The 25,910-nt window shown below is 38.3% G+C and overlaps 1 protein-coding gene across 3 annotated transcripts in view; it reads left to right on the top strand.

Annotated features, from left to right (window-relative positions):
• Nucleotides 1–25,910, top strand: part of ARHGEF9 (Cdc42 guanine nucleotide exchange factor 9) — a 217,100-nt gene that overhangs the window by 181,171 nt on the left and 10,019 nt on the right. For all 3 annotated transcript variants that reach the window (XM_029241365.1, XM_029241367.1, XM_029241368.1), the window contains exons 8-9: nucleotides 11,405–11,648; nucleotides 18,002–18,070. In XM_029241365.1, coding sequence (XP_029097198.1) covers nucleotides 11,405–11,648; nucleotides 18,002–18,070 — 313 coding nt within the window. The remainder of the gene's footprint in view (nucleotides 1–11,404; nucleotides 11,649–18,001; nucleotides 18,071–25,910) is intronic.

Here is a 25,910-nt window from a genome sequence, read left to right on the forward strand (position 1 = left end):
TGGCTGTGGGTTTTTCATATATGGCCTTTATATGTTGAGGTAAGTTCCCTTTATGCCTACTTTCTGGAGTATTTTTATCATAAATGGGTGTTGAAATTTCTGAAAATCTTTTTCTGCATGTATTGAGATGATCATATGGTTTTTATCCTTCAGTTCTTTAATATTGTGTATCACATTGATTGATCTGCATATATTGAAGAATCCTTGCATTCCTGAGATGAACCCCATTGATCATGGTGTATGGTCCCTTTAATGTGCTGTTGGATTCTGTTTGCTGGTGTTTTGTTGAGGATTTTTTTCTTGTTTCTTGAGGTAGGATTATATTGCTATAAACTTCCCTCTTCAAACTGCTTTTGCTGCATCCCAAAGGTTTTGGGTCATTGTGTTTTCATTGTCATTTTTTTCTAAGTATTTTTTGATTTCCTCTTTGATTTCTTCAGTGATCTCTTGGTTATTTAGTAGTGTATTGTTTAGCCTCCATGTGTTTATATTTTTTACAGATTTTTTCCTGTAATTAATATCTAGTCTCATAGCATTGTGGTTGGAAAAGATACTTGATACGGTTTCAATATTCTGAAATTTATCAAGGCTTGATTTGTGACCCACGATATGATGTATCCTGGAGAATATTCCACGAGCACTTGAGAAGAAAGCATGTTTTGTTGTTTTTGGATGGAATGTCCTATAAATATCATTTAAGTCCATCTTGTTTAATGTATCATTTAAAGCTGTGTTTCCTTATTTATTTTCATTTTGCATGATCTGACCATTGGTGAAAGTGGGGTGTTAAAGTCCCCTACTATAACTGTGTTACTGTCGGTTTCCGTTTTTAAGGCTGTTAGCATTTGCCTTATGTATTGAAGTGCTCCTATATTTGCTGCATATGTATTTACAATTGTTATATCTTCTTCTTGGATTAATCCCTTGATCATTATGTAGTGTCCTTGTTTCTTGTAATAGTCTTTATTTTAAAGTCTATTTTGTCTTATATGAGAATTGCTACTTCAGCTTTGTTTTGATTTGCATTTGCATGGAATATCTTTTTCCATCCCCTCACTTTCAGTGTGTATGTGTCCCTAGGTCTGAAGTGGGTGTCTTGTAGACAGCATATATACGGGTCTTGTTTTTGTATCCATTCATCCACTCTATGTCTTTTCCTTGGAGCATTTAATCCTTTTACATTTAAGGTAGTTATCTATATGTATCCTCCTATTACCATTTTCTTAATTGTTTTGGCTTTGTTATTGTAGGTGTTTTCCTTCTTTTGTGTTTCCTGCCTAGAGAAGTTCCTTTAGCATTTTTGTAAAGCTGGTTTAGTGAAGAATTCTCTTCACTTTTGCCTCTCTGTAAAGTTTTTAATTTCTCCATCGAATCTGAATGAGATCCTTGGTGGGTAGAGTAATCTTGATTGTAGGTTTTTCTCTTTCATCAATTTATTAAATATGTCCTGCCACTCCCTTCTGGCTTGCAGAGTTTCTGCTGAATGATCAGCTGTTAACGTTATGGGGGTTTCCTTGTATGTTATTTGTTGTTTTTCCCTTGCTGATCTTAATATATTTTCTTTGTATTTAATTTTCATTAGTTTGATTAATATGTGTCTTGCTGTGTTTCTTCTTGAATTTATCCTGTATGGGACTCTATGCGCTTCCTGGACTTGACTGACTATTTCCTTTTCCATATTAGGGAAGTTTTCAACTATAATCTCTTCACATATTTTCTCAGTCCCATTCTTTTTCTCTTCTTCTGAGACCCCTGTAGTACAAAAGTTGGTGTGATAATGTTGTCTCAGAGGTCTCTGAGACTGTCCTCAATTCTTTTTTTTTTTACATCTTTATTGGAGTATATTTGCTTTACAGTGGTGTGTTAGTTTCTGCTTTATAACAAAGTGAATCAGCTATACATATACATATGTTCCCTGTCCTCAATTCTTTTCATTCTTTTTTCTTTATTCTGCTCTGAAGTAGTTATTTCCACTCTTTTATCTTCCAGGTCACTTATCCATTCTTCTACCTCAATTATTCTGCTATTCATTCCTTCTAGAGGATTTTTAATTTCATTTATTGTGTTGTTCATCATTGTTTGTTAGCTCTTTAGTTCTTCTAGGTCCTTGGTAAATGTTTCTTGTACTTTCTCCATTTTATTTTCAAGCTTTTGGATCATCTTTACTATCATTACTCTGAATTCTTTTTCAGGTAGACTGCCTATTTCCTCTTCATTTTTTGGTCTGGTGAGGTTTTACTTTGCTCCTTCATCTGCTGTGCATTTCTCTGTCTTCTCATTTTGCTTAACTTAGTGTGTTTGGGGTCTCTTTTTTGCATGCTGCAGTTTCGTAGTTCCTGTTGTTTTTGGTGTCTGCCCTCAGTGAGTAAGGTTGCTTGAGTGGGTTGTGTAGGATTCCTGGTGTAGGGGACTGGTGCCTGTCTTGTGGTGGGTGAGACTGTATCTTGTCTTTCTGGTGGGCAAGACCACGTCCGATGGTGTGATTTTTGGTGTCTGTGACCTTACTATGATTTTAGGCAGCCTCTCTGCTAGTGAGTGGGGTTGTGTTCCTGTCTTACTAGTTGTTTGGCATAGAGTGTCCAGCACTGTAACTTGCTGGTTGTTGAGTGGATCTGGGTCTTAGTGTTGAGATGGAGATCTCTGTGAAAACTTTCGCTTTTTTATATTACGTGGGGCTGGAAGTTCTCTGGTGGGCCAGTGTGCTGAACTCAGCTCTCCCACCTCAGAGGCTCAGGCCTGACACCCAGCCCGAACACCAAGACCCTGTCAGCCACTTGTCTCAGAAGGAAAGGGAGAAAAAGGAAGAAAGAAAAAAATAAAATAAAATATTGTTATTAAAATAAAAAATATTATTTTAAAAAAGTAATATAAAAGAAGAAAGAAGAGAACAAGCAAACCAAAAAACGAATCCATCAATGATAACAAGTGCTAAAATTTATGCAAAAAAAGAAAATATCCCAACAGACAGAACCCTAGGACAAATGGTAAAAGCAAATCTATACAGACAAAATCACACAATGAAGCATGCACATACACAGTCACAAAAAGAGAAAAAGGAAAAAATATATATGCAAAAAAAATGAAGAGAACAACCAAATCAATAAACAAATCTACCAATGATAATTAGCTCTAAATACTAACCTAAAATAAACATAAAGCCATAAACAAGTTAGATGCAGAAAGCAAACCCCAAGTCTACAGTTGCTCCCAAAGTCCACCACCTCAATTTTTGGATGATTTGTTGTCTATTCAGGTATTCCACAGATGCAGGGTACATGAAGGTGATTGTGGAGATTTAATCTGCGGCTCAAGAGGCTGCTGGGGTAGATTTCCCTTTCTCTTCTTTGTTTGCACAGCTCCTGCGGTTCAGCTTTGTATTTGGCCCCGCCTCTGCGCATAGGTTACGTGAGGGCGTCTGTTCCCCACCCAGCCAGGACGGGGTTAAAGTAGCAGCTTATTAGGGAGCTCTGGCTCACTCAGGCCAGGGGAGGGAGGGGTACGGAATGCAGCACAAGCCTGTGGCATCAGAGGCTTGTGGGACATGACAACAGCCTGATGCACGCTGTGTGTTCCCCCGGGGAAGTTTTCTCTGGATCCCGGAACCCTGGCAGTGGCAGGCTGCCCAGGTTCCCTGGAGGGGAAGTGTGGATAGTGACCTGTGCTTGCACACAGGTTTCTTGGTGGCTAAAGCAGCAGCCTTAGCATTTCATGCCCATCTCTGGTGTCCGAGCTGATAGCCGTGGCTTGCGCCAATCTCTGGAGCTGGTTTAGATGGTGCTCTGAATCCCCTCTCCTTGCTCACCCTGAAACAATGTTCCCTTGCATCTTAGGCAGTTCCAGACTTTTTCCCAGACTCCCTCCTGGCTAGTTGTGGAGCACCAGCCCCCTTCACGCTGTGTTCACGTAGCCAACCCCAGTTCTCTCTCTGGGTTCTGACCTCCAAAGCCCAAGCCTCAGCTCCCAGCCCCACCCACCCTGGCCGGTGAGCAGACAAACCTCTTAGGCTGGTGAGTGCTGGTCGGCACCGATCCTCTGTGTGGGAATCTCTCTGCTTTGCCCTCCGCACCCCTATTGCTGTGTTCTCCTCCATGGCTCTGAAGCTTCCCCCCCACCCACCTCCCATCTCAGCTAGTGAAGGGACTTCCTAGTGTGTGGAAACTTTTCCTCCTTCAAGCTCCTTCCCAGAGGTGCAGGTCCCATCCCTATTCTTTTGTATCTGCTTTTTCTTTTTTCTTTTGCCCTACCCAGGTACCTTGGGAGTTCCTTGCCTTTTGGGAAGTCTGAGGTCTTTTGCCAGCATTCAGTTGGTGTTCTGTAGGAGTTGTTCCACATGTAGATGTATTTTTGATGTATTTGTGGGAAGGAAGGTGATCTCCACATCTTACTCCTCTGCCATCTTTACAGTCCCTCCTATAATAGATTATTAAAGAGTTGTGAACATTTAAAAGGAGGTACAGTGACAGGGACTCTCCATTGGTTTCCTAAGAGCAGGTCATGTCACATAAAATCCAGCTTCTATCTTGCCAGTAACTAGACTAGTTGATGAGAGGGTTGCACTAGACAGAAGATATCAGGATTTCACCCTGGCACTTCAGATTTTCTTCAGTTTCCTTGCAGATAGAAGCAATGTGGAGTGGTAGAAAAGCATAAAATTTATGTTCAGACAATTTTGGGCTTCTTAGTTCCAGTGCTCACTAACTACATGACTTCAAGCAAATGACTTCACTTTCTCCACCTTCATTTTATCATCTGTAAAATGAAGATAATAACTACTCTACAGGATTGTTGTGAAGATTAAATGAAGTCAATGCATGTAAAATGCCTGATAGAGGGCCTGACACCTAGTGGGTACTTGTTAATCTTAGTCTTCTCCCACCCCAATAAAGAACTAAGCAGCCTTGTAAGATAGTGACGTCTCTGTCACTAGATGTACCCCCAAATGTGCTAGATGATTTCCTGCCAGAAATAGTATAAGAGAGATTGATAGACCCATCTGATCCCTGAGATCATTTGGCCCAGTTACTAAATTCTCATCCAGTCTTAAGATTCTCTTAATTCCCAATAAGTTAAGCCAAAACTTCCCCATTTTGCACATTGGAAGTTGGGATTGCATGCACCACTTAGAACAGCTTGAAGAAATTGTAGCTTGTTTCAGAGTGTGCATGTATGTGTGTGAATATATATATGAAGATACTTTTTAAGTGACCATTATAGTAGGTGTGAAATGACACCAGTGGCTTCTAATTATGTGATCCTTTCTTTAATTTTTGCCGCTTCCCTCTTTGTTTGTCACTTTTCTTTTGAAAAACCTGACAAGACTCTTTTTTCTCTTTCTTCTTGTCCTTTATGGTGTCCTTAATGTCTCTGCTCCCCTGAATCTTATTGCCCTGCTATTTTGGTTAATAATGTATTTTGTTATTTTCCTCCTGAGATGATTATATTGAACATTACTTTGTTGCTTTGGGGAATTTATCTCTTTTTTCATTTCTTCCCTTTCACTTTTTACTGGGGAAGAGAGGAGAGCCCCTTTTACCTCTCTTCAATCAATCATCCGCCAATATTCCTACAACACTGCAGTTGCCCCTAACAGCCTTTTCCCCATTTATCATCAATTGTGCCAGTCTGGACATGCTCTGTTGTCCCCTGTGTCATAACTGCTCAGTATTTATGTCACTTTCACCATATACTGGGAGAATCAGAACTAAACAGAGTATAAAGATGCTGGAGAGAGGATTTCTTCTATTCATGGAACTTTCTGCATTTGGACCATTTCTTTGTGCACTAAAGGGCCAGACTTGGAGAATGAGCCATTCAGGACAACTCAGGAATGCAACAGTAGCATCAGTGATGGAATAGAGCAGAAAGAAGATTTCTGCTTTAAAACCAGGGGTTGTAAAACCAGGACACCTGAGTCCTAGACTTTGTCTCTTACTAATTTGTCTAACTTTGGGCCAGTTCTTTAACTCCTTATTTTTATCAGTGTCAAATCAGGCTGATGACAGAATTCATCTCAGGAGGCTTTGAGGAGAATCACCTGAAGTATTGGGAAGTAGTAAAGTATAATGTCAAGAGCATGGGTTCTAGGGCCAGACAAGAGGCCACCAATTTCCTTTTTCCCATCAGTTGTGTGACCTTGGACAAATTCTCTGTGCCTTTTATTATCCCCTCATTTGCAAAATGGGAACCATAATAGTATCTACATGGAAGGGAGGTTGTGAGGGGTAAATGAGACAGTACAGTTGCAGTGCCTGGCACACAGTAAACTTAATAAATATTAGCCATTGATTACTGTATATGCAGTGTTACTAATCATTCATTCAGCACATTTTTATTGGGAGGCAGTATACACAGTGGTTAAAACAAGCACAGATTTTTAGAGCCAGATAGCCTAGTCTCAAAGCCCAGCAGTGCCATAAATGGTAGCTTTTATTCCTCGGCAGGTTTCTTAACTGCTCTATGTCCACAGTTCCTCATAAAATCGGGTTATACCAGAACCTAGCTTGTAGGATTGTTGTGAGAATGATTTAAGTTAATAAATGCAAAGTGTAGCTGCCAATGGATGAACACATAAAGAAAATGTCATACACACACACACACGCACACACAATGTAATATTATTCAGCATTAAAAACTAAGGAAAGCCTGCCATATCCAACAACATGGATGAACCTGGAGGACACTATGCTAAGTAAAATAAGACAGAAAGACAAATACCGTATTATCTCACTTATATATGGAATGTGAAACAGGCCAACTCATAAAGGTAGAGAGTAGAATGGTGGTTGCCATGGACTCATGGGGGTGGCAGAAATGGGGATATGTTGGTCAAAGGGTAAAAACTTTCAGTTATGTAGGACAAATAACTTCTGGAGAGCTAATGTACAAATGGTGACTATAGTTAGCAACACTGTATTGTATAATTGAAATTTGCTAAGAAAATAGATCTGAAGTGTTCTCATCACAAAAAAAAAGGTAACTATGTGAGATGATGGATATGTTAATTAGCTTGATTGTGGTGATCATTTCATAATGCATACGTATATCAAAACATCACATATTACTCCTTAAATATATACAATTTTGTCAATTATACCTCAGTAAAGCTGGGGGGAAATGCAAAGCATTTAGAATAATGTCTGGCGCATAATGTATGTTGGTTAAGTGTTCACTGTTGCCATTGTTGTTGTTATTATTTTGTTATTATTAAGTATGTACTGTAGATGCTGGCATACAATAATGATAAAGACAAATCCAGTCCCAGCACCATGTGCCTTCCCTAGGATCTGAGATAAAACCAGGTTGTCAGGCTAGGGGTGAGTAGCCAGGGCCCCCTCTAAAGAGCTAGGGAGAACCTTACTGACAAGCAAGTGAGGCAGGCTGCAATCCTGAAGAGTTGCTTTCTCCAGATTGTAGCATCTGTCATTTGTATAAAATGTCCTGCAGTGTTTTATTAAACCCCATGAATACCCAGTGAGGCCAAATTCAAACAGCTCCCAGCTGTTTCAGTCATGTAATGTGAGGGACGGGGGTGGGCTCCTTGCTGGGGCTATGGCTAGGGCCAGGGCCAGGGCCAGAATGCTTGGCTGCAGACTGCCAGGGCCCTACTAGAGAAGCACTAGCTCCCTTAATCTCCTCCAACTTGGATGAGTGGAAAGGAAATGGAGGAAGGCTGCCATCCTATTAGAAACAATCCCATTTAGGCAGATAACTTGTGATGACCCAAATAGCATCTGTGGTGAGCACCTATTCACCATGTCCCTTTGAAAGCACTCAGGCCACCATTAACAATTGGCATGTGGGCATTCTGGTCTCAGTAGTACCACAGGTAACTAGGGCTCAGGAGGGCTTTGCCCCCTTGTTATGTGTAGAAGCTGAGCAGAAAAACCTCTGAAGCTTTATCAGCTGTCCTTCCCTGGATAACTCCTAAGTGAGGAAAGACCAAGGAAGACTCAGTGCTGGGCACAGCCTGAATAGACAGACAAAATTAAAAGCTGTAAAACAGAACTAATGCAAATTCACTAGTGTGGTAACTGAGTGCCAATTGTATAAGGGTCTTCATAGTCAGTGCTAGCATTCAAAAAAGGAAAACCATAGTAACTTGAGCTGGATGGTGCAATCAGGGAAGGCTGCTTTGAGGAAGAAGAATGTATGACTTTGATCTTGAAGGCTGGAAAGATTGAAATAGGAGGCTTCTTTGGGGGCAGGGAGGGGATGTTAGTGTGAACCTAAGTATAGATCTGTGATTTTGGTGAGTGAGTGGCAAACAGTATTTGCCACCCACCACTACCACCACCCCTACACTGAAAGGGTATATGGAATTTCCAGAGACAGTGGGGTAGCTATGTAAATTTAAAAATATTCAGAATTACTTTTGCTTTGTTTTTTTTTCAGTCACAATATTTAACTTATTTTGAAAGTTTAAATGAATTAAAGGAGGCAGTGGGATTTTTAGATTTATCAAAAGGAGTTTTAAAGAGCTATGAAACACTGATCTAGAAGAAAGAAAGCTCAGCACCATGTTTATCAGACAAGGCTGGCCTCATGACCTGGAAACTGCATGTTTAGATTTGAGCTTTACAATTTTACAAGGTGAGAATGACTCTCCTAGTTTTATAGTTGAGGAAATCGAGGCTCAGTGAGGTTAATTCATTTGCCCAGTACAACACAGCTAGTAGGTTAAGCAGCTAGGATTCAAACTCAGAACTTCAGGCTCTAACTCATGTTATTTCCACCATTCATTCCATGCTGCTTGGTGGCCTTAGCTACCCTTTCTGGTTGGATTTTCTGAACAGTGGATCATTCTTAATCATTCCTATCACATTTCTACACTCGACTTTATGACTAATCTGATGCCTGAAAACTCACATTCAACGCTCTGGGGAGCCAGAAAGGGCAGGCAAAGGGAGAATTTTAATGACACATCCTTCTAGCCCTGCTCCTGTGCCACAAACATTGAATTCTTTCTCTTTCCTTATTATCGATAAATACCTAAAGAAACAATAGGAGTTTCAGTTGATGCTTTAAATTTAGCTCCAAGATCGTATACATTCTTTCCATTTTTGGAAACTAGTAAAGATTTTGAAGGCTAACAATGGTTATGACGTTCCAACTCAGAGGGAAAGGAAGCTGCAGGCTGAAGTTAGGAATAGAGGGAGGTTGAGCCTGCCCATGTTCTAGCCAGGTGGACACCCACCTATTAGCTGTGTGGTCCAGGTCTGTGTGTATTTGTATTATGTATTGTAAGGCAGGTTTCAAGACTTTACAAGATCAAAGTAGTTTACATTGATCCATTCTCCTCAGCTTGTTCTGCTTTTGTAGTTATATTAGCCTGACAGGGCCTACTTTTTATGCATATGTTTCACAAAGTGTTCCTGGGGATTATGGAAGTCAGTGCATGGGCGCCACCACATAATTTTGGCAGGACTGAGCTTGTCCACTTTGAGCATGGTGAAAGGAATCCAGGCTCTGAAACAAGCTTGGAGCTACATTGTCCCACTCCATACAGCAGAACTCTCTCTCCTATAAACTTGATGCCAAGGTTACCCAACAGATCAGAACCCATCTGTACTCGAAAGCCTATTTATATGCATAATCACTATGAAAGGAAGAAGAACACCATGATTGTTATTTTTTGCAAAGCAATTTATCAACACCTGTATTTCCCAGCCTGGGGCTTTGAGATTGATAGAGCTATGCTGGGAATCCTTAAAGACAGTCTTCCCCAGCCCTACAGAAAAGTGGAGTTTACCATGCAGTGTGAAGAGTTAGGACTGGGAATGTGAGTGGCCAAAGGCAAATTCTTTGCAGGTAGCCTGCAGCTGTGAACTGTGAGGCATGTCAGACAATTCAGTAAAATGGGAATAGTTTAACCAGACCATGTAATGGTAATAAAAATTAATGAACATTTCTGACTCTATCAGATAGTCTAGAAGGCCAAATATAAGTAGAGAGGAGGGAGAGTTGGCCAGAAAGGGCCCCTGCTACTAGTAGAAGACATCTGTCAGAGCAGGGCTCACTGGGGCCCTCCTTGGACAGACTCAGCCACATCACATGCAGCAGTAGGTGTGTTTTCAAGGGAAGCTGAGGGCAGTGCTGAGAGGAGATGGGGCTGAAAGACCATTGTGAGACAGTTACTTATCAGACCTTACATTCCACAGACCCACAGTTCATTTCATCCACCCCTCTGTTTTTCTTTTTTTAACTTATGAAATTCTTGATATTCAAAAAGATATAAAAACAATAGAATGAACACTTACTATCCAACTTAAGAAATAAATCATTACAAATACAGTCTTTATCCTCCCCCTCTTTTCTTCCCTTCCTTTTCCTTCTTTCTCACTTGTCCCCATTCTCCTCTCTGTACTCTCTTGAATTTGGCATGTATCATTGTTGTATATTTTTACATAATTATTGTACATATGTATGTATGCCTAAACATTAGATGGCATTGTTTTGTATGTTTATAAACCTTATATAAATGGAATAGATATAGATGAGATAAAGCTATATAGAAAAGAAACCAGGGGAATGATGAGCATGTGATTCAATATGGAGGTTGCCTTGGCGTCGTAGCTTTTGGAATGAGCAGTGGGTTCACCGAAAGTTAATACATCATTAAAAGTAAGTAAGTAAATAAATAGAGAAATCAGAGCACTATGCATTGAGTAATGATGAGTGTCTCATGGACTGAGATTTGGGATTCAATTCTGTGTACCCAAGAACAAAACAAAAATCATAACAGATAGGAAATATACTATTTGTATCCAACTACAACTTTTATTTTTCTCACAGAATAAGATTTGTGAGATTCATTCATGCCAATATATGAAGCTTTATATTCACTTTCCCCCCATTTCTCCTCCTAGACTATGCCTTCTCCAAAACTCCCCAGAGTGCTAAATGTTCAACCTTCCCTAAGTAATCTTTCCTGGCCAGCAGCCTGTGGCCACCTAGCTACTATTATCACTCATCTCCCCTCTGATATGTAAGTCTCATTGGCTTGCTTGGATTCCTGTGTATACTGCACGCAACCAACCAATTCATTTCATACTTCTGGAAGGCTTCCAAATATTGTGAAAGAGGAAAAGCCCTTGCTAACTGTGCTTGTGTGACTTACTGCTTCCTACTTCCCATCAGCAGTCTTGCAAACACATACATGGATTGAGGCTGAGGTCTGAGACAAACTCTATGGATGTAGGCCAGAGGCTTTCTCTAAGAGCATCTAGTTAACCAACTATTAGTGTCATACACTAAGCTAACCTGCCCAAATTTAGACCAAACCACCCCTCATTGATACTCCAGAACAATGGCAATGTTAGCATCCTGCTACGCCCATGTGCCGAGTCTCCTGGTACCCACTCTCCACATACCTTCAACAAAAAGCCTTCTCTTTCTTCCTACCTAGGACCTGATCCGGAGAGACATCCTGTACTACAAAGGCCGCATTGATATGGATAAATATGAGGTAGTTGACATTGAAGATGGCAGAGATGATGACTTCAATGTCAGCATGAAAAATGCCTTCAAGCTTCATAACAAGGAAACTGAGGAGATTCACCTATTCTTTGCCAAGAAGTTGGAGGAGAAGATACGCTGGCTCAGGGCTTTCAGAGAAGAGAGGAAAATGGTGCAGGAAGATGAAAAAATCGGTAAGTGACCTGAGAGGAGAAAGAAGAATATGGCTATGAAGAACATAGTGAGTTAAATTAGTTTTCATTTTTTCAGAGGCAGAGAAGATTTTTGTTTCAAACTAACCTAATCCACTTTGGTGGTCCCCTATTATTAGGTTATTTTTGGTAGATACCAATAGTTTCTATTAGTCAAGGTTAAGTGATAGAGGTTGGTCTCCCCTACATTCTCATTACTAGATAAGATTATTACACTGAAATAAAACCTCAGGCTCGATTCTCCCAAACATACAAAAATTTATTAGCAAACAAACACAAAAGCAGTCATAGAGCCTGTTCTGTATTTTCAGTGAAGTCCCAACTCTGTCCTTAGATACATAACAAACAGCATCTTCTGTAAAATGGTTAGGTTAGTCGAGGCAGATTTGGTAACATCTAGGATTCAGCTAAGTTCCTAGTCAGAGTCTAGTGACAAAATCCTCTGACAAGGGCCAAAATATAGTACCCATTTTCAATCTTAAACTTCAGGCTTCCTTCTGAAGTGTATGTATAGGCTGTAGGGTTCACTGAATTCTTATACCTAGCTCTTGTGAGGGCTAAAGTGCCTGTAAGACTTTTGTGGCCAGGGCACATCTTGCACAGCATTCTTTTTTTATCAGTGAAAATTCATTTTTAACATGTATTAGGCTAATTAGGCCTCCTGCATTAAGGTGACTGAACTGCTCCTCTTGAGTGTATATTCCAGATTAGGGCATTTTAGATGTTAACTAAATGCCCCTAGAGTATAGATTAAAATTAATGTGCATGTATATATCATGCACTCTTTATGAAAGTCTTTTAAAGTAAATTATAGAAAATATAACAGGGTCTAAAACCATGACCACTTGCACGATTTAGAATCATACTAAATTATACTCTTTGGCTTGAAATAAGTTGTTTTCCTTTCCAAAGGGAATATAGCTGGTAGAGATACTTTTTATGCTGCTTTCCAACTGTGGGATTTAGGCTTTAGCTTTGTGGTTTACAAAGTACTATCTGGTCTCTTACTCATCGTCCTGCCTTTCTGGCATAAAAATACCAAACAGCCAGGCATTGAAATTTCATGAGAAGACACAAGAATTTCTGGTTTTGACTCACTTATAAGGGAGGAGAATTATACCTTAAAACACCTGTATGTTCAAGTTGGTAGAAACTGCCTCTAGAAAAATGGGCCTACCATTTGAGTCCTGGTGCAAATGTATTCTCCTATCTGAAGTGTTAACGATTGAAATGGTCCAGAGGCAAGGAAGGATAATCAGAAAGACACTGCTTAGTCTTATCCTAGTCTTCTCAGGTTTAGGGTAGAGTGCATATTGATAATTCACTTTAAGTCCCATTGGAGTCAATTTGCTTTCAGTCTATGGGCACTGCTTTGGGACATAATGTGGAATCATTACAGAAATGCTACTGGCTGCTTCTCCCAATGGCAGGCGCCAGCAACTTCTGACCCTGTCTAGGTTGTTAGTGCTATTAGAGGAATTGCCTTAGTGTGCTTTTTGCAAACCCTAGATCAATTTGAAGATTCATACCATTCCCTCTGGTTCCCACACAATATAAAATCTTCCAGAAATTACTTCCTGACAGCTTATGTTCATCTTTTTAAAAATATTAAGGTTTTTGGTCTGATTATAACAGTAAATCATTTTCATTGTAAGCAATTTTGGGGAAAGAAACACAAAAAATACAAGAAAAAAACTAAAAATCACACATGAACATACTACCCAGAGATAACTTTTGCAAACATTTTGATATATTTCCTTCCCATCTTTTTTTTTCTATGTGTCTAAAAACAACAACAAAAAAAAACTAGGGTGGCTGAATCTTTATATCTGTCTCCTTCAACTTCTGCCACTTCTTGATGGATAGATATAATTTTATGTCCTTATTTTTCACTAAAAATTATATCATTATCATTTCTCTAAATCATTTACTATTTTAATTATTATGTTTTATGGTTGTCATATGGATTTACCATAATTTTTATGTTTTTTATTTTTTAATTATAAAATAAATACATGGTCATAATAAATGTTTAAACACATATGGAAATGTAATAAAGTTTAGCACTCTTTTTCCTTTTCTGTTGCTCCTAAGCTGTGTGAGATAATCAGTATTAATTAGGTGTGCCTCTTTCTGTACTAATCTTAAGCTCATATAAACATATATACACATAAGACTTTATTTTTATTTAGAAAAATTATATTATACTATACATTATATTATACATTATATTATACATATTACTCTGTAACTTGCTTTTTCTTTAACTTGCTTTTTCAACTTGCTTTTTTTTAATATATATTACTCTGTAACTTGCTTTTTCAAACATAATTTATCATAAGTAACTCTCCAGTTGAAGAATACAGAATCTAATATAACTCATTGTATCAGTCAGGGTTCAACAAGAGAAGCATAACCAATAGGAGATGCATTATTATTAAGAGATTTATTATAAGGAATTGCCTTATGTGATTGTGAAGCCTGGCTAAGCAACTCCAGGCAGTCAGGAATCAAAGATCATGGACAGGCTTGAACTCATGAGCATAGGCCAAAGCTGTCATCTATAGGGCTTGTAAGTCTGAAGCTGTGAGGCAAAATTTCTTCTCCTGGGGGAGACCTCAGCCTTTCTTGTTTTTTTTTTTAAGTGGCAAAAACACTTACCATGAGCTCTATACTTTTCACAAATTTTTAAGGGCACAATATAGTAATGTTAGCCATAGGCTCATTGTTGTACAACAAGTCTCTAGGACTTATTCATATCTTGTGTAAATGGAACTTTATAGCTATAGAAAAGCAGCTTCCCATTTTTCCCTCCTTCCAGCCTCTAGAATCACCATTCTGCTCTCTGTATCTATGAGTTTGACTAGTTTAGATACTTCATATTCATACAAATACAGGATTTGTCCTTCTGTGACACCATTATTTTAATTAGCAAATGTCCTCCAGATTCATCCATGTTGTCACATATGGCAGAATTCCCTTCCTTTTTAGGGCTGAATAATATTCCTGTGTGTGTGTGTGTGTGTGTGTGTGTGTGTGTGTGTGTGTGTGTATACAAAAATACATACCACATTTTCTTTATCCCTTTATCCATCCTCAGACATTTAGATTGTTTCCATATCATGGCTATTGGGAATAATGCTGCAATGAAGCTAAGAGTACTGATATCTCTTCAATATCCTGATTTCAGTTATTTTGGATATATACCAAGAAGTGGGTTACTGGATCATATGTTAGTTCTATTTTTAATTTTATGAGGAACCTCCATAATGTTTTCCATAATGACTAAATCATTTTAATTCCCAACAGTTTACTGTGGTTCCAGTTTCTCCACATTCCTGCCAATACTTATTATCTTTTGTTTCTTTGATAATAGCTCTCTAAACAGGAGTGAGGTGATATTTTATTATGGTTTAGATTTGCATTTCCTTGATGATTAGTGATGTCCTTTTTTATATACCTGTTGGCCATTTATATGACTTATTTGAGTACATGTCTATGCAAGTCCTTTGCCCATTATTTTTAATCAAGTTATTTGTTTTTTTGCTATTGAGTATAGAAGTTTCTTATATATTTTGGAAATTAACCCCTTATCGGATATATGGTTTGCAAATATTTTCTCCCATTGCATAGATTGCATTTTTAATCTGTTGTTTCTTTCCTTTGCTGTGCTGAAACATTTTAGTTTGATGTAGTCCTATTTTTCTACTTTTGCTTTGTTGCCTATGCTTTTGGTATCATATCCAAGACATCATTGTCAAGAAGATTTTTCCCTCTTTTCTTCTAGGAGTTTTACAGTTTCAAGTCATACATTTAAGTCTTCAGTGCACTTTGCATTGATTTTCATGTATGGTGTAAGGTAGAAGTTCAATTTCGTTCCTTTTCATGTGGATATCCAGTTTTCACAGAACCATTTGTTGAGTAAACTATATTTTCCCCATTGTGTACTCTTGGCAGCCTTGTCAAAGATATGTTGACTGTATATGTGTGGGTTTCTTCTGGGCTCTCCCTCATGTTCAATTGGTCTATATGTCTGTCTTTATGCCAGCACCATACTGTTTTAATTACTGTAGCTTCATAGTATATTTTGAAACAGGAATTGTGATGCCTCCAGCTTTGTTCTTCTCCCTCAAGATTGCTTTAGCTATTATGGGTCTTTTGTGTTTCCACATGAATTCTAGGATTGATTTTTCTGTTTCTTTAAAAAAAGTGCCATTGGGGTTTTGATTGGATTGCATTGAATCTGTAGATGACTTTGGGTGTGAATGGGCATTTAACAACATTAAGACTTCCACTACAAGAAAAGTAAACTGCAGGCCAATATCCCTAACAAAATACATGGGAAAATCCTCAATAAAACACTAGTAAACAAAATTCAACAGTACAATAAAAGGATCATACACCATGACCAAGTGGGATTTATCCCTGGGATACAAGGATTGTTCAATATATGAAAATCAATTAATGTGATACACCACACTAACAAAATGAAGGAAAAAAATCACACGATCATCTTTATAGAGGCAGAAAAATCATTTGACACAATTCAACACCCTTTTATGATAAAAACTATCAAGGTATAGAAGGAATTTACCTCAACATAATAAAGGCCATGTATGGAAGGCTCACAGCTAACATCATAGTTAATGAGGAGAAGCTGAAAGCTTTTTCTCTAAGATCAGGTACAAGAAGGATGCCCAGTTTCAACACTTCTAGTCAAAATAGTAGTGGAAGTCCTAGCTAGAGCAATTAGGCTTAAATAATTAATTAATGCCTCCAAATCAGGAAGGAAGAAGTAAAATTATTCCTGTTTCCAGATGACATCATCTCATGTATAGAAAACCCTAAAGACTCCACCAAAAGCTCTTACATCTAATAAATGAATTCAGTAAATTAGTAGGATACAAAGTCAACACAAAAAAGAAGTTGTGTTTCTATACACTAACAACAACCTCTCTGAAAAAGAAATTAAGCAAACAATCCCATTTACAGTTGCATCAGAAAGAATATAATACTTAGGAATAAACTTAACCAAGGAGGTAAAAGACTGGTACATGGAAAACTACAAAATATTGCTGAAAGAAATTAAAGAAGACACAAATAAATAGGCATTCTGTGTTCATGGAACAGAAGACAATGTTGATAAACTATCCATTTTACTGAAAGCCATCTGTAGACTCAATATGATCCTATTAAAACTCCAATGACATTTTTTACAGAAACTGAAAAAAAGGACAATCCTAAAATTCACAGGGATCCACAATACACCCATGAGAGAGAAGAACAAAGCTGGAGGCATCACAATTCCTGATTCTAAATATATTACAAAGCTACAGTAATTAAAACAGTATGGTGCTGGCATAAAGACAGGCATATAGACCAATGGAATAGGATAGGGAGCTCAGAAATAAACCTACATGTATATATTCAACATATCTTCAACAAGGGTCCCAAGAATACACAATCGGGAAAGGATAGTTTTTCAATGAATGGTGTTGTGAAAACTGGATATCCACATGCAAAAGAATGAAATTGAACTCCTACCTTATACCATACATGAAAATCAGTTCAAAGTGAACTGAAGGCTTAAACATATGATTGGAGACTGTAAAAATACTAGAAGAAAACATTGGAGAAATACTTCTTGACATTGTTCTTTGGCAATGATTTCTTGGATATGACACCAAAAACATGGACAGCAAAGCAAAAATAGACAAGTGGGACTACATACAATGAAAAAGCTTATGCACAGCAAAGGAAAGAAACAACAGAACAAAAAGACAACCTATTAAATGGGAGAAAATATTTGCAAACCATATATCTGATAATTTCCAAAATATATAAGGATCTCCTACAACTCAATTAGCCAAAAACCAAGTAACTCAATTAAAAAATTCACAAAGAACTTGCACAGACATCTTGGTTATTTCATTAATTACTTACTTTTTGCCATTCAATTTTTTTTTCTCCTGAAAGTTTCATTAAGTCTATATACATTTTCTGTTGTAATCACTTATCTTTGACTCATTTTTTTTCCTTTTCTTTGTGTTTTTGCTTTTGGTTGTGAAATATTTTTCCACTTTATACTATATTTTATTCAACCATTCTCCATTTAACAGCATCTTAACTCATGATCTCACTTTTTTGCCCCTCTATACATTGAAATGCATTGTTGTAAGTCTTTGTCCAAGTTTCTGACCACTTTCCTTTTTTTGCTTTTCAAAACTTTTGATATATCTTGGCAAAATTACTCTTCCAGAAAAGTTGTACTAATTTATACATTTAAGAAAGGTCTATGTTTCTCATAACAAAGTCATGTATTTTTTATGTTATAGGCTTTGAAATTTCTGAAAATCAGAAGAGGCAGGCTGCAATGACTGTGAGAAAAGTCCCGAAACAAAAAGGTAAAACTGCCTTTAACTACAAACTCCCTGACCTCACCCACTCTCGTTGTGAGACTGAGAAGCCATAGGCTATGTGCTTGCATATTCCTAGGCTTGTTTCCATGCTAAAGTTCACTTGGGGTGGTGGGAAATGACCAGATACCCAGGTGTCCCTGATGACAGTTGACAAATGGTCTTAAAAGACTTAAGGTTTAGGAGTGAATAATTTAAGGCAGTCATGTCCAAAGATAGCACATTGGGTACAGGTAAAAATAGAACCTCTGTTTCCTTTATTTTCACTTAAATAAAAGAGAGAAACTAAACTTTACTAACAATTTAGAAACAGTTGGACAATAGTAAATTTGTAGACTTTATTAATATGTATAAATATATTAGGGTTATGTGCATAACAATTCTTTCATTGGTTTGGGAGCATTTGTGAAATCAGGAACGCCAAATCAGAATGGACAACTTAAAACTGAACCTAGACAGAAGATTCAGATAGTTATTCTCTTTTTGAACCATAAAGTATTTAAAAAAGAAAAATACCTTGGGGATCAATCTGAATATGAAATGAAGCTTTATTTTCTCATTTTCCTGAACTAGAAAAAATTAAAATGCTTAATTAAACAAAAGCTAGGAACTATCCCTTCCTTTTTTCGAGAACTTATTCAGTACCAGTCATTCTATATAAGTTCCTTCATTTCATTTTTATGGTACCCCTGAAAAAGTAGGTATTATTAGCCCCATTGTCCAGATGAAGAAACTGAGGATCTTTGGGATAAAGTGACTCTGAACTTAAGTCAGCTTGACTCCAAGTCCTCTGATCTCTCCTCTCCATCTCAGGGTTCTGATGATCCTCCATGATGGGAAAGCACAGCTCACTTTTCTGTCTTGCCTCAATTACTGACAGCTCTTTCTATTACTGACAGCCACTATCATTGTCCCCAGGGTAGGCAATCTTTTTTTTTTTAACATCTTTATTGGGGTATAATTGCTTTACAATGGTGTGTTAGTTTCTGCTTTATAACAAAGTGAATCAGTTATACATATACATATGTTCCCATATCTCTTCCCTCTTGCATCTCCCTCCATCCCACCCTCCCTATCCCTCCAGACGGTCACAAAGCACCGAGCTGATCTCCCTGTGCTATGCGGCTGCTTCCCACTAGCTATCTACCTTACGTTTGGTAGTGTATATATGTCCATGCCTCTTTCTCGCTTTGTCACAGCTCACCCTTCCCCGCCCCCATATCCTCAAGTCCGTTCTCCAGTAGGTCTGTGTCTTTATTCCTGTCTTACCCCTAGGTTCTTCATGACATTTTTTTTCTTAAATTCCATATATATGTGTTAGCATACAGTATTTGTCTTTCTTTTTCTGACTTACTTCACTCTGTATGACAGACTCTAGGTCTATCCACCTCATTACAAATAGCTCAATTTCATTTCTTTTTATGGCTGAGTAATATTCCATTGTATATATGTGCCACATCTTCTTTATCCATTCAACTGATGATGGGCACTTAGGTTGTTTCCATCTCTGGGCTATTGTAAATAGAGCTGCAATGAACATTTTGGTACATGACTCTTAATGAGACTTCACTTTCCCTAGGTCCTCCCTTGTGCTCTTTTAAAGGGCTGTTTGGTTCAGAATGAGTCACCATATAAAATGATCAGATTCAAGTTGCCTGAAATTCTAGCAGCCACATAAAGCACCCTTAATTATTCCTAATGAGGTTCCTTTTCATTGAGGAGGCTGAGTGCCTGTGAAGATCTGATTTCCAATTGAGGAGTGTACCTGGCTTGGGCCTCTGGCTAGACATGGCCTTCCTTCTAATGTTTGTTGCTTCTTACTCTTGGGAGGCCCTCACTGGCACTTTCCCTCATCATGGAAATATGATTCACTTTAGATAGGGAATTAAAGGCAACCACTTCTAACTTCTTAGGCATGAAAACATGACAGTTTAGAAAGTAATCTGGAGTTCATAACAGTAAGTCTATGATCTGTATGAATAGTAGAATCCTTTGAGAGAATGTGCTTCTTCCTTAGAGATATGAGCCCCAGCCACCTGGACAGTCCTCAGGTTACAAAGTGGTTACTGTCCTACTGGCCCACCTCTGTCACCTGGAGGCTCTCACCTTCTGAGCTTCTCTCACTCTGAATTCCTCCACTGTCCCTACCACACTAACCTTCATGATGGGATGGTGTTCCTTTACTTCAGCCCAAGTTCCCTCAAGTCTATCTGAGACTGGCTTATCTTTTCACTGAGAAACCATAAAGCAGAGGAACATGCACAAAGCAACGAACTAGAAAAGAGTCCTACTCGCTCATATCAAACCTTTGTGTCAGGTTCCTTCTCTGCCTTGTCTCAAGGCTATCCCTTACATGTCCTCTCTTGTCTCCCAATATTTAAACAATGGTTCACCTAAACAGCTTTCCATGTTTAATAGCAATCCTGAAGTCTTCAAAGAAACTTATCTAGTCTCAAACTTCACAGAATTCCTAAAAATTGATTCCCTTATTTCTATTTCGAGTTTTCAAGGCTCTCCTAGTCCAGGGCTGTGGTAAGTGATATATTTTGAGACTCAAGGGCACTACACATGTAGAAGTGATTGTACAGCTTAGTAGTTCAATAGTTTTATCATATACATAGGAAGAGCAAGAAGGGGGTTCTCTCAGATACCTGAGAAAGCCAGCTTTCTTAATCCTTCCAATAACCCCTTCCTGGAAGTGATAGGGAGCATTATTGTTAGGATTTCTCTAGTTCAGACTTAATACAGATTCCAACACAATCTGTAATGCCATGGGACCTTATTAACTCAGTCTACTCTTCTGGAGAAGGGGAAGCCTGGCTGGAAGAAAAGCAGAGAGGACAGAGCCTAGCTCCAAGGGAGGCCTTTTCACTTTACATTTGCCTTTTTACACTGCATTGTTTTTAAGAATTGATATATAACTTCTTGAGAGTTGGTTGCTAATTCCTGGTTCATCAACCCATTTCAGTTTGTCATCATGGAGCTCCCTAGGGCCATGAGTACAGTCCCAATCTCCAGAGGCTTTAGGGCCAGCTCAAAATCAAATGAGTACCCCAGAATAACTAAAATAAACTTGAAATAGAATAAAGTTTGAATAATAAGTCTACCCTGATTTGAAAACTAATTATATAGCTACAATAACCAAGACAGTTTGGTGTTCGTAGAGGGATAGACATGTTAGATCAATGGAACAGAATAGAGAAACCAAAAACAGACCTACACAAATATGCCCAACTGATTTTTCACAAAGGTACAAAAGCAATTCAGTGGAGGAAGGATGCCTTTTAAACAAATGGCACTGAAGCAATTGGGCTTCCACAGGCCAAAAGTAAAAATAATCTCAACCTAATTTCACACCCTATAAAAATTAACTCAAAATAGATAATGAACTTAAATTTAAAGCTGCAAAATTTTAGAAAACAGTAGGAGAAGATTATCAGGATTTAGGTCTAGGCAAAGAAGTTCTTAGAACTGACACCAAAAGCTTGAACTATAAAATAAAAAATTGATAAAATTAACCTCATCAAAATAGAAAATTTTGCCCCATGAAAGACCATGTAAAGAGGATGAAAAAACAAGCTACAGGCTAGGGAATATATTTGCGAACCACGTATCTGACAAAACATTGGTATCTAGAATATATAAAGAACTCTCAAACCTCAATAGTAAGGGCTTCCCTGGTGGCACAGTCGTTGATAATCTGCATGCCAATGCAAGGGACACGGGTTTGAGCCCTGGTCTGGGAAGATCCCACATGTCGCGGAGCAACTAGGCCCATGAGCCACAACTACTGATCCTGTGTATCTGGAGCTTGTGCTCCACAACAAGAGAGGCCACGACAGTGAGAGGCCCATGCACCATGATGAAGAGTGGCCCCCACTCGCCGCAACTAGAGAAAGCCCTTGCACAGAAACTAAGACCCAACACAGCCATAAATAAATAAATAAAAATTTAAAAACTCAATAGTAAAAACAAACAAACAAAACTACACGCTTCAATTAGAAAATGGGCAAGACAGATAATTCACTGAAGAGGATATATGGATATCAGTTACACACATGAAAAAATGTTCAACATTATTAATCATTGGAAATATGTAAATTAAAACCACAATGAGATGTCATTACATATCTATTACAAAGGCTAAAATAGAAAATATTGTGAAAACACCAAATGTTGGCAAGGGTGCATGGAAACAGAATCATTCATACCTTGCTTGTGAGAATGTAAAACAGTACAGCCACTATTTTATGTAATAGTTTGGTAGTTTCTTAAGACATAAAACATACAACTACCAAATGACCCAGCAATGACACATCTGGGCATTTATCCCAGAGAAACAAAAACTTATTGCTACTTAAAAACTTCTAAACAAATACCCATAGCAGCTTTTTCATAATAGCCCAAACTAGAAACAACGTAGATGTCTTTCAATGGGTGTAATTAAGCAGATTCTGGTACATCTATACCATGGAATATAACACACCAATAAAAAGGAGCCAACTATTGGTACATAAACCAACTTGGGAGAATTTCTAAGGATTCATGCTGATTGAGAAAAGCCAACATCCAAAGGTTACATATGGTATAACTCCATTTATATAACATTCTTCAGATAATATAATTTGGAAATAGGGAACATATTATTGCTTGCCAGGGGTTAAGGAAGGAGTAGGGAAAGGAAAGAAGTGAGTGTGGTTATAAAAGAATAACACGAGTAATCCTTATGATGATAGAAATGTTATGACTCTTGACTGTATCCTGTAACAATGTTAATATCCTAGCTGTAATACTGTAATATAGTTTTGCAAAATGCTATCATTGGAGAAATTGAGTAAGGGGTGCAAGGTATATCTCTATATTTTCTCTTACAACTGCATGTGAATCTACAATGATCTCAAAATAAAAAGCTTAATTTAAAAAATAAAATGAGCACTCCCCAAATTCCCTCCCTAATATCTACATATAATTGTTTGGCCTCTGGAACACTTGTATTTTTGACACTTACCACCCTTGAAAACTGACAACATCCTCAAAATGACAAAATAGTTTTCTACTGTCATCTCCCTAAAGAACACAGATTTTCACCAACAGATGAGAGTTTTTTTGTAAAAGTCTGGGAGTCCAGTGGAGAAGTTCCAGACCAAATAATCTATGATTGGATGTATAGATGAGGCCAGTCAATAAAAACTGGAGGAGGTGACAGCAACACAAGACTAGAAGGAATATGAAAAATCAAGGAAACAAGACATCATCAATGGAATGCAATAATTTCCAGAAGCTGACACACAAAGACCAGGAGATCTGTGATTTGCATGATAAACAATTCAAAATAGTTGTGTTAAGGAAGCTCAATGAGCTACAATAGAAACAATTCAACAAAATCAGGAAAACATCATGAACAAAATAAGAAATTTAACAGAGTAGAAATCATAAAAAGAACCAAACAAGTTATAGAGCTGAAGAATACAATGTATGAAATGAAAAATACAGTAGACAGCATCAATAGCAGACCTGATGAGCCAGCAGAAAGTATCTGTGAAGTCAAAGAAAGATCATTTGAAATTGACTAGTCAGAGTAGGAAAAAAAAAAAAAGAATCTAAAAGAGTGAAGTATGCATATGTGACTTATAGGATAAAATTAAGATTAACAATCTACAAAATATTGGAGTTCCAGAAGAAGAGAGGGAGAAAGGGGAAGAAAGATCATTTAAATAAATAATGACTAGAACTTCCCAATTCTGGGTAGATATTTGGATATCTAAGTTCATGTGGCTCACTGGTCTCCAAACAATTCAACCCAAAATGGTCTTCTCTAAGATACATTATAATAAAGCTGTCTAAAATCAAAAACAAAAAGAGAAGGTTAAGAGCAGCAAGAGAAAAAAACGATTCTCATATGCGTGGGAACCTGCATAAGGCTATCAGCAGATTTCTCAAAAGAAACCTAGCAGGCAAGGAGAGAGTGGAATGATATATTCAAAGTACTGAAAGAAAATAACACCCAACCAGGAATGCTGTACCCAGAAAAGTTGTCTTCAGAAATAAAGGAGAGAAAAAGAATTTTCCAGACCAAAAAAAAAAAGCTGAAAGAGTTAATCATCACTAGATTTGTCTTACAATAAATGCTGAAGGTTCTTCAAGCTGAAATGAAAGTATGCTAATTAGTAACACGAAAACGTGAAGAAGAAAATATGACAGGGGCAGGAGACAAGACGGCAGAGTAGGACTTGAGCTTATCTCCTCTCACAAAAACAACAAAATCAAAACTAACTGCTGAACAACCATCGACAAAAAAGACCCCAACCTACCAAAATATGCACTCTACACCCAAAGACAAAGAGGAAGCCACAATGAGATGGTAGGAGGGGTGCTTCTGCAATATAATCAAATCCTATACCCACCAACTGGGCAACCCACAAACTGGAAAATTAATATATCACAGAGGTTCTCCTACAGGAGTGAGAGTTCTGAGCCCCACATCAGTCTCCCCAGCCTGGGGGTCTGGCAATGGGAAGAGGAGTGCACAAAACATTTGGCTTTGAAGGCCAGTGGGCTTGAGTCTAGGAGTTCCACAGGACTGGTGGAAACAGACTACACCCTTGGAGGGAGCACACAAGGTTTCACATGCACTGGTACCCAGGGCAAAGCAGTGACTCCATAGGATCCTGGGCCAGACCTACCTGCGGGCCTTGGAGAGTATCCTAGGGAGGCAGGGGTCGGCTGTGGGCCACTGTGGGGACAAGGACACTGGTGGTGGGGTCTCCAAGGAATATTGATCATCATGAGCTCTCCCAGAGGTCATCATATTGACACCAAGACCTGGACAACAGCCTGTAGGATCCAGCACTTGAATGCCTCAGACCAAACAATGAACATGGTGGGAACGCAGCCCCACCCATCAGCAGACAGGCTGCCTAAAGTCGTCCTGAGCCAACAACCACCTATAAACACACCACTTGCCATGGCCTTACCCCCAGAGGGACAAGATCTAGCTCCACCCACCAGTGGGCAGACACCAGTCTCTCCCACCAGGAAGCCTGTATAAGCCACTGGTCCCACCTCACCCAGCAAGGTGCAGACACCAGAAGCAAGAAAAGCTACAATCCTGCAGTGTGAGGAACAGAGACCACAAAGACAGAAATCTAAACAAAATTAGATGGCAGAGAAATATGTTCCAGAGGAAAGAACAAGATAAAACCCCAGAAGAACAGCTAAGTGAAGTAGAGATAGGCAACCTATCTGGAAAAGAATCCAGAGTAATAAGAGTAAAGATGATTCAAGATGTCAGAAAAAAAATGGAGCACAGACCAATAGGATACAAGAAATGTTTAATAAAGCGCTAGAAGCTTAAAAGAACAAAGATTAAACAATACAATAACTGCAATGAAAAATGCACTAGAAGGAATCAATAGAAAAAGTGAGGCAGAAGAACAAATAAGTGAGCTGGAAGACAGATTGGGGGAAATTGCTGCTGCAAAACAGAATAAAGAAAAAAAGAATGAAAAGAAATGAGGACAGTCTCAGAGACATCTGGGACAACATTAAATGTAAAAACATTTGCATTATAGGGGTCCCAGAAGGAGAAGAGAGAGAGAAAGGTCCTGAGAAAATATTTAAAGAGATAATAGCCAAAAACTTCCCTTACATGGGAAAGGAAACACCCACTCAAGACCAGGAAGTGCAGAGAGTCCCATACAGGATAAACCCAAGGAGGGACATACTGAGGCATATATTAATAAAATTGACAAAAAAGGCAGAGAAAATATTAAAAGCAACAAAGGAAAAGCAACAAATAACACACAAGGGAATTTCCATAAAGTTATCA

This window comes from Monodon monoceros, unplaced genomic scaffold, assembly GCF_005190385.1.
Source record: "Monodon monoceros isolate NGI ecotype Baffin Bay Population unplaced genomic scaffold, NGI_Narwhal_1 Super_Scaffold_22, whole genome shotgun sequence".
NCBI lineage: Eukaryota > Metazoa > Chordata > Mammalia > Artiodactyla > Monodontidae > Monodon > Monodon monoceros.